Source organism: Sceloporus occidentalis, unplaced genomic scaffold, assembly GCF_023333645.1.
Source record: "Sceloporus occidentalis isolate IW3139 unplaced genomic scaffold, rSceOcc1.0.p SCAF_122, whole genome shotgun sequence".
Classification (NCBI taxonomy): domain Eukaryota; kingdom Metazoa; phylum Chordata; class Lepidosauria; order Squamata; family Phrynosomatidae; genus Sceloporus; species Sceloporus occidentalis.
In genome coordinates this window covers 1,773,078-1,787,500 of record NW_028317102.1, presented here as the reverse complement: position 1 = coordinate 1,787,500, position 14,423 = coordinate 1,773,078, and the positions used below count along the sequence as shown (strand labels likewise).

The following is a 14,423-nucleotide window of genomic DNA, read 5'->3' as shown; positions in this document are numbered from 1 at the left end:
GGTCATCCAATCAAAGCATTATTCAAAAACCCGGGACCCTGCTGCAACAGTTAAAAGTCTGTGCCAGCGACAAACAAATTGGTTTTACATTGAGTAGCATTGTTCCAGCATTCTGTCCGAACATATATTAGCCATATGTGGCAGTGTGCATTTATTCAAATAAAATATATTCTCATGATCCTTTTGTGTAATGGTTTAATACAAAAAACCCCCCAAAATAAATAGAAAAAAAGAGTTTGCAAGTTCGACAGAATTGATGTCCGCGAGTTGCTGATACACACATTTAAACTACTGGCGCCAGAGCTGCTGTGGTACGCGTTAATCCTGTATTAACCCCTTAACCAGAAAAAAACGAAGAAAAAACGAACACGAAGAATGTCCACGAATATCTGCCCAAAGAGAAGACAGGAACAGGCGAATATTCGCGGAAAACGAAGATTTTTTTTTTTTACGAAGACGAGCACGAAGACGAAGAGCCCCCTGGTGCCCAAGTCTAATTTTAACCCCTTAAGGACAATGGGCGGTCCCTAAACCCATTGAAAAGAATGCATTTTGAGGGGTTACCATTAAGGGGTTAAAGCAACCCCAGGCAGTCATGGGAGATCCATTTGGGACAGCAGTACCAAAAAAAACATGGAAAACAGGACACTTAGGATGTACGTAACATCCACATAGCTATCCTTTGACTAAGACTAGCAAGCGCTATCTTATTACCCCTGTAGGGGCAATAAGCCTTTCCATACACACTCCTGTCTAGAGAAAGCTGGCTCTGTTGTGTATGTAACACCCCTAAAACCTTTAGTGTTTGAGTCACCTTGGACTTTTTTGGTTGGGAGATCACGTGTACATTTTTTTTTCTTTAATCAAGCAGAATGTTTTATATCTCTGTAAACTATGGTCATTAAAGAGGATAATAAAATGAATTAAACCGTTGAAATTGTGTTTGCGTTTTCATTTGCCGTCAACAACATTAAATGTCCTTTTTTTAATAATCGCCAGCTCTGATTAAAGGAACAAATTAATGTGTTTAATTTCAAGATAACAGTTCCGGCTTGTCGCGCATGCACTGCTGACCCATGGAAAAAAGCTGAAGAAAAGGTTACTTCCTACAGACGACGTTTTCAGCTTTCAATGAATGTTCCGTAATCAGTTAGACATTAAAAACAAGGCTTTCTAAATGAAACATAGTTATGGTTTTCACGATACATAATACATGATTTTATCTTGCGCCTTTGAAAAAGTGATTACAAAAAACATTTATTCACCGGTTACTCCCAAGCAATAAATTAAGATTAGAGAACGCAAAGTCGGATGGGCTTCTAAATGAAATTACTTTTTTCTGTAATGTGGGCACTTTTGATGAGTATGATAAGCTTTATTTTTAATAATTGGCTTTATTTTTCCAAGCTATCCATGACTATATTTATTTGGCAAAGGTGGGTTTATATATATATATATATATATATATATATATATATATATATATATATATATATATATATATATATAAAGAGAGAGAGAGATTTCTAGATAAGTACAATAATCCTTATTTATTTATTATTATATTTTTCCAAGACCCATGACTATTTTTATTTCTCATAGTTTTACTAGAATTCTGGTGAGTACGATAAACTTTTTTTTAAAATGAGCTTTATTCTTTACAACCATTTATGACTATTTTTACCTGGTAAAGTTTTTATATATACATATATATATATATTCATATATTTCAATGTATTATTGAATGGGAATTGATAATAGTGTCACTTCCTATTTTACCATTACATAAGTTATGGTGAGTAAATGCGATGGAAACTCTTCCACTAAAATTAAGAGGGTAGTAGAAGTATTATAACACACTCAGCTACAGACACCCAACAGGCCAGAAAGCTTGTTTTCTCCTCAGAAATCTCACGGTGCTGTCACAATCACAATGGATTCTGGGTAGGCGCATGCAAATAAGATCAACAATGATCAACTTCACCTCTATATCCACTTTATACATTGATACAAAACTCAGGAAAAGATGCAGTAGCCAGATCACTACTCATAAACAACTATTTCATCTTTAATATGACTCATCAGCATGAGGTTGAGATACCAGCTTAATACTAGAGGTTTGGGGTAGTACAAGAAATACATTACATAAGTTATGGTGAGTAAAGGTGATGGAAAACTCTTCCACTAAAATTTAGGGGGTAGTAGAAGCATTATTAAACACTCATCTACAGACACCTACAAAATCTACAAAATGTTCTTGCTTTTCTTTCTGATATGTTTAAAGATGTGACATAAGTTTAGACATAATATGCAAATAAGCGGAACAGCCTCCCAGTAGAAGTGGTAGAGGGTAATACAGTGAGGGAATTCGAACATGCAAACATTTTAAATGACCTTGTTTCATTTTGTGCATTCTAGTAGGTCCAAAGCCTTTTATTCCAGAAATCCAGAAACAAATTTTACAAACTTTAATTGGAATTCACAGGAATTTGGATAACACAATTTTGCAAGACCTTTTTTTTTTTTTTTTTTGTAACATTTAGCTGGTAGCATATTTTAGCATATCCAGCTTGTAACTATGGGAACTTCCAGCATGTGTCTCCTTTTTAGAATATTATTTCTTTCTTAACGTGAAAAAGAAAACATATTTCCATAAATAGATATCGCTGCCAAGTGGATTGGAACGGCTTTGGAGAAGTGCTGGTATTTTGTCTTATGCCAAGTAACATCAAATACTTTTGACATTTCAGCGAATTTAACCCAGTAGCAATATCGGTCCTCACTTAGAGCACGTAACTCTTCAGATATCACTTACAAGGGACTTTTTTAAAATTTCTAATACCTTATTTTTCAGAGATCAGCGAAGCAACAATATTTACTTCACTTGTACCCTTTTTTCAGTAAAAAAAAAACCAAAAAAACTTTCCAACAAATGTTTTCTGGATTCTCTTCAGAAGAATAACTGATCACTCTGGAGTATGGGTGTTTGTTTAGTAGATCAGGAGTCAGATAACAGAGTGAGAATCATACAAACGGCTAATATGCAGCTGCCTGAAAACATTAAAGGTGATGGAAAACCCTTCCACTTAAAATTTAGGGGTATGTAGAAGTATTATTAATCACTCATCTACAGACACCAGACAAGTCAGAAGGCTTGTTTTCCCCTCAGAAATCTCATGGTGCTGCCACAACCACAAGGGATTCTGGGTAGGCACATGTTCCGTAATCATGCAAATAAAGTCAACAATAATAACCTTTGCCTCTATAGCCACTTTATACATGGATCCCTTGAAAGTAATCGCCCGCTGTACAGGACGGCCTTTAGACAAAACACGGGTAAGAGGTGCAGTAGCCAGATCACCGCTCATGGACAGCTGTTTATTGCATAAAGTGGATATAGAAGCAAAAGGTGATCATTGTTGACCTTATTTGCATGCGACTACCCAGAATCCCTTGTGGTTGTGGAGGCACCATGAGATTTCTGAGGGAAAAACAAACCTTCTGGCTTGTCTGGTGTCTGTAGATGAGTGATTAATAATGCTTCTACTACTCTACTTCTACATTTTAAGTGGAAGGGTTTTCTATCAGCTTTACCCATCATAGTTTATGTTATTGGTAAAAAATAAAAAAATTGGAGGCCGGTTAAATTTTTGCTAGTAAATAATCTAAGGTTTAGAAAAAGAGTTGCTCATAGATTGTTTAACGTGACATATGGAGTGTAAAACCCTGATAAACCTTATATTACGAGCTCTTAACCTCTTATATTGAGTGTTAATCCCTGGATGCCGAGTGCGCTAAACCTTGGATAACTGCTATTAATCCTAACATATAGAAATATAATAAATGCAGGGTATTGAGCAATGCATCCTAGATAATGACCCCCCCCCCCGGAACCTTGTACACAGAGTGCTAATCCTTACAAAAGGCAAGCTAAACTGTGTTTATCTAGTACTGAGTAATGGAGAAGGAGCGTTAAAGCCGTGCGGGAATAGAATGTGTAATAAGGATACGTCTGTGGCATTTGATTATTGGAACAAAATGTAATGGGGATAGAATGGCATAAAAACAGAACGGATAACAAGCAAAGGGTGATGTAAGTACAGCTCAAAGAGGGTAAGCAATTTCATAGCATAGTAAAAATCAGGACTGACCAGTGAGAACTGGGACTGTTGGGAGGTATGCATAAGCGAAGCAATCACTATAGCAACCAACGGGATTTTCCTGCTCCAATAGGACGACTTTAAACCATAATTCTTATACATAATCCCCAACATGATGTTGAGAATACAGCGTGTCCGGAATGTAACGTTTACCGTATTCATCTTCTATTTCCTAAAAAAATAATTTTTTTCTGTAACTTTAATTTCCCGTTCCAAGAGGCCAGAATTTTAAAGCAGATGGTGACTCACGTACGTTGATTAACTGTCATTTTTTTTATACAACCTGATTAAACATGAAATTGTCTTTCTCTCTTTTTATTGTCTGCCTGTGCTGCCTTAAGGCAAAAAAATAAAATAAAAATCCAAAAACACGGAAAAAAATATGAAAAAAAATACCATTTGGTAATCAGACATGTCTGTTTCTGTAAGTTTTACATGTAATATTCCTGCAGGGGTTGGGAAGTGTCCTCTCTCTGTTTGACTTTGCTTATATGTCTGTCTTTTTTCTTTATGTCCTTTTAGGTCAGGAACGCAGCGAAGCCACTTTAATAAAAAGGTTTAAAGGGGACGGTGTACGGTACAAAGCAAAGTTAATTGGAATTGACGAGGTTTCTGCGGCGAGAGGAGACAAGTTATGCCAGGATTCAATGATAAAGCTCAAGGTACTGTCTACACATTTAACATCATTTTAATAAGAATTATAAATAATAATAAAAATATTTTCTCATAAAGCCCCCCCGCGCGCATTAAAAAATTGTAATGGTCTGCGAATTACACTTTTGTAAATATAGCTTTCAATGTATCCAACTTTAAAGCGGATTTGCCACTTAAATGTAAATTTTACGTTTCCTGTCCTTGGATCTGCATAATTATTCCTCCCCATGAAGTTATTTCTCCCCCATTGTTAAGTTGCTGATTTTTGTTGATTGGTTCAGGCAGCCTTTGTAGGGGTAGGCAGTAGACGGACCATTCGGTCAAATGTTTCCGTTTCAGACAATGAATTTAGTTACCTGCCAATTCGTTTTGGATGAGAATCAGGGGGGCCTTTTACATTCGGAAACAAAATTTGTTGTCATTCTCCCTCATTCACTCATGCTCTCTCACTCTTTCATTCACACGCTATCATACTCTCATTCGCACTCTTTCTCACAGTTTCATTCATGCTCCCTTGCTCTTCTCCGCTTCTGTGTCCGTCTCTATCCCTAGCAGCTCTGCCTCTTATCTTGCATCTTCTTGTTGATCTTTCTTCTGTCTTCGTCCGCTGCTCCAAAAAGGCTTCATTCTTCGTCCTCTTTTGCGCTTACCTGGGCTATATAACACAATAAATAATAAATGATAATAAAAATAGAAGCCAGCTCACCCATTTTACCCATTTCCTAAGATAAACCAAAATTGTACGTTGCCCCAAAACCCAACGTGACTTCTTCCCGTAAGCCGTGTGTCAGATTGCTTAGCGATGTCTAAGCATATAAACCAAATTTTATGGAGGGCTTTCTCCTTAGCGACGGCCTATTTTTTTGATTAGTTTTTTTTCTAATGAATGTGGAAAATTGCGAATATTAGAAATGAGTTTAAATCCCCCCTTCATTTCCACTTAGCCATCAGGAAGCAAAGGCACCTGCTGATAAAATGTGTTATTTGTTTTGTCCGAGGTATTCCATGTTTTTATTTTTTTCTTATTAATTGAGAGGTTTTTCCGAGTCCCTGCCAAATTATGACAAGATCCAGGCGATCTTCAAGATTAATGTTCTTGTCTAGCGAGCCTCTGTATTTAACAGTAGGGCGCGAGGGTTCGTGCTCAATTTTAATAATTTCGGCAACTATTTTATTGAAGGCTGCATAATGCATTGAGGTCACTTTCTGTATGAATACACGCGGCATCCATCGTTGTCTCCAAACTCGTGGTGTTAAACTATGGAAACTAGACTGACATTCTCTACATATACGTACTTACTTATTGTAGTTCATGTAAGGTACACTTGTGCAAGCTATTTTATTTGTTTTTTATTATTTTTATTTATTTATATTTTTTTATTATTGAATATGTTTTATATTATTTTTATTTATTTATATTTTTTATTATTTAATATGTTTTTTGTGTTTTTTTATCAAATGTTACTTTAATAGCGGAAATGGCTTTAACCTTGGAGCAACAGCATCTTCGCGGTGATTAAATGACATGTATTTCATTTTTTCGGGCCCTACATACTCTTATACGACGAAGTCATGATTTACTTGTTGAGAAAACAAAAAGGGAGACATGTTTTAGACCTAAACGCCAAATTAGACTACCCGATAGGAAAAGTGCTTACTTGGAAAGAGCATTGCTGTCTTTTGTTCATTCGCACCATTACAGAGAAGATCTCTCCATCAGGGCAGCTCAAACCCAAAATTTACGGCCAGCAACCAATCAACGCCTCCTTTTGGGTCACATGAGAATTAAGCGTTCCCTGCAAAACTTCTGAATAAGGCGAAATAATGCGTGATGAAATCATTATTTCTGCAAAGGGTTTAGGCATTACCACGGAGCTAGGAAAGGTGTTTCTAATGTAGCATTTAGTTAAAAAGATTTATTAACCCATTAATGACAAAGTCTGTACATGTACGGGCTCAAAATGCATTGTTGTCAATGGGTTTAGGGACCACCCATTGTCCTTAAGGGGTTAAGTTCAGAAGTGTAGGTGGCGCCCTAACTCGACAAGTGTTTTACAGCGAATATCATATCTTCAAATATTTTCTTTTAAAAAAAAATAATTAAAAAAAGGTTTGGAGAAAAACACAGTAACCTTGTATGCCTTGTTTTTTTGTCCCTCAACAGGGGATTGCCGCGGGTGCACGATCGAAAGGTGAACACAAGCAAAAGGTCTTTCTAACGGTCTCATTCGGGGGAATCAAAATCTTCGATGAGAAAACTGGTGTAAGTAGACCTTAACTTAATAAAAATCTTTTTTTTTTAATCCAGATTGGAATATCATTTGAAACAATTTACACTCTGTAAATGGAATTCTAATTATTTTGGTTCCTGGAATTCCAAGATATTTCTGTCCATCCAGAAGCAAAGAAAAGCCGTGTTATTTATTGTAAAAAAAATATTTAAAATTCGTTTCCTTGGCAAATCGAGGAGCGTTGGCGTAGGGAGTACACGGTTTGCTTTGAAAGGGAAGACTAATTGGCTGACTTCAGACTGGGACGCATCATTTGAAGAAGCCGGTCGGATTTTAGCAAGCGGTGGAAGCCCACCTGGGATTAGCCCTTCCCGTTGTGTCTACGCAAGCACCGAATGTGACTTTGACACACTGGGAAACAAATATTAGCGGCGAGGATAACCACCTGGATCCTGCAGATGTGGTTAGCAAGAAACCAGCTTTGTGTCCTAATTAAGAGATGGTTACAGCACTTTATATTCTGTGCGGAATTAATAATAATTACCGTATATCTCCTAACAGCTGGTGTCGCTGGTAACGTTCTTGTGACTTGTTATCAATTTCTGATGACAAGGGGATTCTGCCACTTTAGTTCTAATAACGTATCTTGACGATACGGTACGATAGTAGAGTAGATGGGACCACATGTTCAAAGGCAATACCAAAACTCCAAAATTCTTTAAAAATCATTACTGCATATACAGATCGAACGGTTTACTCTCCAGTGCTCGAGAATAATTATCAGCATCTTTGTGTTTTTTCCTCTGCTTTGGTGGAATCTGATTGGTTCTGGAGGAGTGACCGGTCAAGATGTAAATTCAGGGCAGAGTAATAATTAGTTAGGGTTTTTTTGCCATGAACTTCAAATATCAAAACAAAATAATAATAATAATAATAATAATAAAAAAATAAGCTACTGTATATGCAGTTTTACTAAAAAAAATTTGCATAATGTAAACAGATCCATATATCAGGTACCATAAACAAAAATAATCAAACTATATATATATTTATATTTTTTTAATTTATATATTTATATATATTTATAGTTAAAATTGTAATAAATATCACCAGTAATCATAGAGAACAAAAACATTTTTGTAAGAATGTTTTCTAATAGTGAAAGCTAAATATCCTTAACCAGCTTGCTTAAAAAAACCCATACCAAAGAGTTAAATGATCATTATTAGTTTGTTTTTCCAGAGGTCCTTTTCACCCCCCAAAAATAAACATGTGTTTTTCTTATAGCCGTTCCTGGGAACATTCCGGGTGCCGCTCCTCATTTAAATTGGCTCTGTTACTCCAACTCCGCCATTTTATGGTTCTATATACTAAGTAAACCACACTCATTGGTTCGTGTACAGCTTGCCGTAAATTATAATTATTTTAATTTTATTTTTAAAAAAATTTTAAGAAGTCATCATGGTCAAATAGACAGAATAATAATTATTTATTATTATAATAATTATATATAATTATTATTTTAATAATATAATTATTATTGTATTTTTATATTTGTAGATAAACCGGCTTACTTTGGTTTATTTAATTTAGATTATTTGATATATTATTGGACAAATCTAGTTTCCAAAAACAAAGGCAGGAACCCCAAGGGATGGAGACATTCCATGGTCAACCCACTTGATTGTTCCTCTCGATTTCAGAGAATTCTGGGTTCATCGCTCTATCGGTGGAATTTATATGAAATATGAAGAGCGTCTTGAGATTGTAGCATAACCCAAGCAGCAAGTAATCAGTGTTTTCAGAAACAGACACCTGTCAGACACAGAAATAACACCAGATAGACGAAGAACTTGCCATAGAGATGCCCATGAATTCACATGCTTTCCTGACAGTTATACGCAATGCTACGTCTGTTAGCAACCTCACCCCATATGCTTAACATGTCACGGAAAATGAATTTTATTATGTGCCAATACTCATTTAAAAAAAAAAAATAATATTAAATTAATTATACTTGGCTAAAAAGAATATGTAACTGTATAACTAGAGTCTTCTAGATTAAATTGTAACTGTCACCATAGAAACATAGACTTTGCCGGAAGATTAGACCCGTTCGGCCCCGTCTAGTCTGCCCGTTCCACCATCACGACTTTGTTTATTAAAACTTAGGTATTTCTTAAACCATATTGCGTTCTTCGTAAGTCCGTTGGGGACCGAGGTAGAGCGCGGCTGGACAGCAGGATCCGAGACTGCAATCCCGCAGTCCTGATTTTCGGGGTTAGAACATGAGAGATATGATGTAGTGCAGTCAATCATAATGTCCAATGGTCCCATTTTAGTGAATAAACTACGTTTCTGCCGTTTCTGTTGTGTTTGTTAAGCATTATATGTGTTCCTCTAAAAACCACGCTCATGGAAGTTTAGTGGCTCCTATAGCAATTTTTCTGAAATCACGTATATTACTATTTTTTATTTCAAGGAGAGAAAGAAGCTATGTCCTTGAAACCCTTCCAGGAAATCTGTGTGTCTTTCTGTTTAAACAACTTACTCCAGTTTACCATCTGCAATTCTATTACCATCTGTGCAGAAGTCATCCTTTTCAAAGCTTTATCCCAGACCTTATTCATTCCACCAGTATTAACAGTGACACCGCACTCCCCCCAGGCACTATTTATTCAAATAAATTTACTAAAATAACTAAAACTACTGTGGAGGATGCACCGTGCGGAAATGATGTATATATTCGGAAGTTAAATTGTTCAGGTAATGGCCACAAAGTATAACGGTGTTATGTTGTAATCTACATTCATACCGTTAAATCAGAGATGGCTCTAGGTTGTTAATATCGAAGGGGGGAAGTATGACTGATGAAAGCGGACGATTACACAAAAATAAAGGAACATAATACTTATCACAAGTTTTTAATGAACAAGAAAGTTCACCAAAAAGGTGGTGCTTCCTCCTCCGCGGTGACATCCCTCCTCCCAACCCTCCAACCAGGAGAGAGGACATCACTGAAAGTCCTCTCCGCTGAGCCTCCAATCGGGGGAGAGGATGTCAACAAAAGTGCCGCTTAGGGCAGTATGGCGGTGGTTCCAATGACGACCCTCTCCCCATCCTCCAATCCGCCATTGGAGTGTGAACGAGTATGAGAGAGTGAATGAATGAGTTAATAATGCCCCCTGATTTTCATCAGAAACGAATGGGCAGGGAAAGCAATTTGTTGCCCGAAAACGAATTTCCCAAATTAGTTATTTATGATGGCTTAATTTTTAACCATGCATGAAATATGTCATTTAGGCAGGGAATCTGTTGAAACCATACTGTCGACTTATTTTAGGTTTAAATCTTTTCCCCGTCCTCTCCGCTTCGCTGCATCTTCAACTAAAAAGATAATCTCGCAAAACGCTGCTTAGCACCTTGTCTCCACCGCGAATTCCATCGCAAACACCTCGCAGTTGGATACAATACCTACAAAATCATGTAAAATAAAGTGGCTAAAATGCTTCTTAGATAAACAATCTTCCAAAAAGGTAACATTCATCGCAGATTTTGTTTTGGGCATTTGAACAAATCCGATGGACTATCTTTGGTACAGACAATACCATTACAAGTTATGGTGAGTAAAGGTGATGGAAAATCCTTCCACTTAAATTTAAGGGGGTAGTAGAAGTATTATTAATCACTCATCTACAGACACCAGACAAGCCAGAAAGCTTGTTTTTCCCTCAAAAATCTCATGGTGCTGCCACAACCACAAGGGATTCTGGGTAGGCACATGCAAATGAAAGTGTTCTGACATTTATTCTCACATGGTCTGGTCAACTTTATCGGTTGTGGCATCTACTGCAGTACTTGCTCTGACTTCAAAATCTCTTTTAACCCACCGGTTATGATAACGCTAAATAATAATGGATACAAGTACTCATTTTGCCTTTTTTTTTTTTTTTGGTATTTTTCTGTAATTAACCATTGGGCATGAATGACATCATAGCCAATCATAAACAAGAAAGATATGGCATAAACTAGCTTACTATTTATAAATACCAGCCCTGGTAATTAAGCGGAAGATTAATACTGTATATCATTTAGATTATCCGTGTACCTGTGTTTTGGTTGACTGGAAAAGTTATTCAGTTCTACACAAGTGGGAATAATTAACAGGCAATTTATTTTCCATGTCTGAAATAATTGAAGAGGAGATTAGCTGTATGTAGGGTAAGTGAAAATGAACTTTCACCTTGTTAATAGATTAGAAATACTTTTAATGGAAATCAGTATGTTGAGTGAGGAAAATGCGATCCGCAATGGATAATTCCGATTCTCGCTCATACAGAATGCCGGTTTTCCGTTGGTTTGCCGAAATATCCCTGTGAATTATTTTTCATTATTACGCAGATGCAATTAATACATTGATTTTTAATGATAAACAAGCAGATCCTTGCATGGGTAGAAGTGGTGCAAATTTTAAGGGTACGGGGGCTGAAATTTGTTGATTATACAATTTGTTATGCCTCTCAACCAACAAACATGAAGTCGTTTGACTGTTCACACCAGGACCAGACTGGGGGAAATGAGGCGGCCCCGGCACTTTAAGGCCGATGGCCACCTCTTGACGTAAAAGCAACCGATGGCAGAACCCAGAAGATCAGGTAACTGTGGGCATACCTAGGGACTTCTGGGCTCTGTCTACGCGGAGCCTATCCCGGCGGGACTCAGCCCTGACTGTCCATTGTCATTGTGGGAAACACCCCCATTTAAAGGGGAAATTGGCGGGGATTGGGGGCGCGTCAAGACCGGAGAATTCCCAGGTATGAGTATGGGGCGATGTCAGACCATGGTCCACCGGACATGTGCCTGGCGTGCAAGATGGCCAGCCCGAGCCTGGTTCGCACTTAAGTGAGGAACCTACCTCAGAAGCGAGGAACTTCTTGAGATACAGATATCTTCATGAGATGCGGATCTGATTAAGAACAGATCAGTATCATCAGACCTAACTGAAGTAGAAGGCAAGAAGATATAGTGTGTTTCTTGGCCAGGGGAGGTCTTGCTTGGTAGCCAGGGACAATTGTTCCCTGTGCCGGCTCTGATTTAAAGAGTTTGGACCATTACTAAAGTTTTTTCTGATTGTTGTGTAGCAATTCTAGAGTGGCCACCAGTATGTGTAGAGTAAGAAGGGCTTTAGGTGGCATCTCCATGATGACTGTATCCTTTTATGGATTGGCGATACATTTTCTTTCTGTAAACATGTATCGGACAGAAATGCTTTATTACTGTTTGATTTGGCCCCTGAATGTCGCCAGCCCTATCTTTCTTTTGACCAATTTTCTCACCATTTTCCCAGAGCTGTTTGACATCATTGATGAAACCCATCATACTTTTTATATTCAGAACGTTTCAAATGGCCAAAGACTTAGCGTTTAGAATGTGTGAGTAAAAAGTGTTACTAGGGATTGTCACATTAGCTAGACTTTTTATGAGACTTTTTGACTTGTTTATAGCTGTTTATATAATTAAAACATTTAGACTAAAAAGTAGGTATTTTATTCACACCGTTTCATTCTTTCACAAATTTTCCAGTAGAACCCTCATACCCAGCAAAGATTCTGAGCTGCTTGAAAAAGAGAGGCATCAAGGAAGGGAAAGGAGACACAGGGGTTTGGGTCCTAAAGAGGGACTCGGGCAGGTATGGACATTATCTGTCTGGTAGAGAAGTCTATGGGTTATTTTTTAATAGCTTTAGGGTCAACTAATTTAATCAGGTAACATTTCTGGCAGTGGACAATTAGACGTTCACAGTGGACCACATCATTATCCTTTCACAGAGGTGTTAGAGAACAGCAAAGGTTGATAATAATAGCTTCTCTCTGCAACATACATGCGAACTGCAAAAGCAATTAACTCTGTTTGCAAACCCTCCCCTGTAGAAAAACATAATAATTTTTTTGGAAGGACAAAGAAAATGACCACTTTGGTCCTTTAATTAGAAACATTCATTTTTTTATCCATGATTTTTTTTTTTTCTTTTAGTTGAAAATTTCAATTAAACAAAGAAAGTGAAACGGTGGACCGCGTTATCCTTTTATCACTCCGAGAGCAGGTTAACCTGACTTCAGTCTTGCTGCGAATTAGCAGTTGCTCCAGAGTGGTGAAAAATATTTAAAAAAAAAACAAAAAAAACCAAAAGATAACGCTAGAAAATAAATGAGATTTTGTGACCTCAGATGTGAATTTTGTTTGGATCTCACAATAATTTGAGCTGGGATTTTGGGGGCTGTTGATCAAATTGGTCTATGAGGGGGGGGGTCATAGATTTACATATCAGGGGGATCCAACCACAGATCTGACATCATAATTATAATTAATATGGGTTGGGGGGCTATGGACCTTGGGGTTTTCGGCATCACAATTATTTATTGGCTGGGGTGGGGGGGTAGATGGATTTAGGCATCATATATGCTTGTTTATTCTATATTTTACCCTCTAATGCCCTTAATGCAAGTGATAGGGGAAATTATACTATATAGTCTCCCCCACTGCACACTGAGTTTGAGAAGTGGGGGTCTTATCCTTTTAACTCTGTATAACTTCTTTATACCACACACATGGGACAGCGGGTAGAGCAGGCTAATTTTGTACCTATTATGGTCCTTTTATTTTAAATATTCGAAATTTTATTTTTTTTATTTCATGATGACTTAGTGACATGACAGGGCCATGAATTTAGGTGTCAGCTCACCGCATGCAGACTGCGAAAAAAGTGAGTGCTGCTACGTCTGTTGAGGGGACAGTTTAATGTTCCTGACACTCCTATTAAAGAGAATACACACTAAAAATATTCATTCAATTTAATGTGCATTCTACAAAAAAAAAAAAAGCAGATAACTGGGGTAGAAGCTGCAGCCCTGCAGATGCCCTTCCCCTCCATGGTCCCACGATTCTTGCCACTGATTGGCTGCTTGGAGCTTTTATATGGTGCTTACCGGCAGAAAGAGACTTCCGCTACCCTATCCTTCATTGACTCTTTAATTGAAATATTTTATTCCGCTATAATGATTACTGGAAAAGCAGCTGTTAGTTCTTGACAACTATGACATTTAGGAAATGTATGACTTCATATCTAGACAAGGCTAAGAGTCTAACGCTGAATGGATGATATTAAATTAACCCTTTAAACATGTAAACGTCACGATATTTGAAATAGGCAGTAAGGACCCCACTGTTTTATGGGCTGGGTATATCATAATACGGTAAACGGTAAGCAATAAAATGAGATTTATTGAATTCTGTCTGTTTTATTATCGTACTAACTTGATTTATTTTCTAGACATTAATTATTACTCATCCTGGTCCAGAGGTTTGACTATAATGAGTC

General features: G+C 37.3%; 1 protein-coding gene across 1 annotated transcript in view; it reads left to right on the top strand.

Moving 5' to 3' along the window:
• Positions 1–14,423, top strand: part of LOC149282148 (disabled homolog 1-like) — an 83,524-nt gene that overhangs the window by 36,310 nt on the left and 32,791 nt on the right. The window contains exons 2-3 of the mRNA XM_089498566.1: positions 4,683–4,822; positions 6,979–7,077. Coding sequence (XP_089354692.1) covers positions 4,683–4,822; positions 6,979–7,077 — 239 coding nt within the window. The remainder of the gene's footprint in view (positions 1–4,682; positions 4,823–6,978; positions 7,078–14,423) is intronic.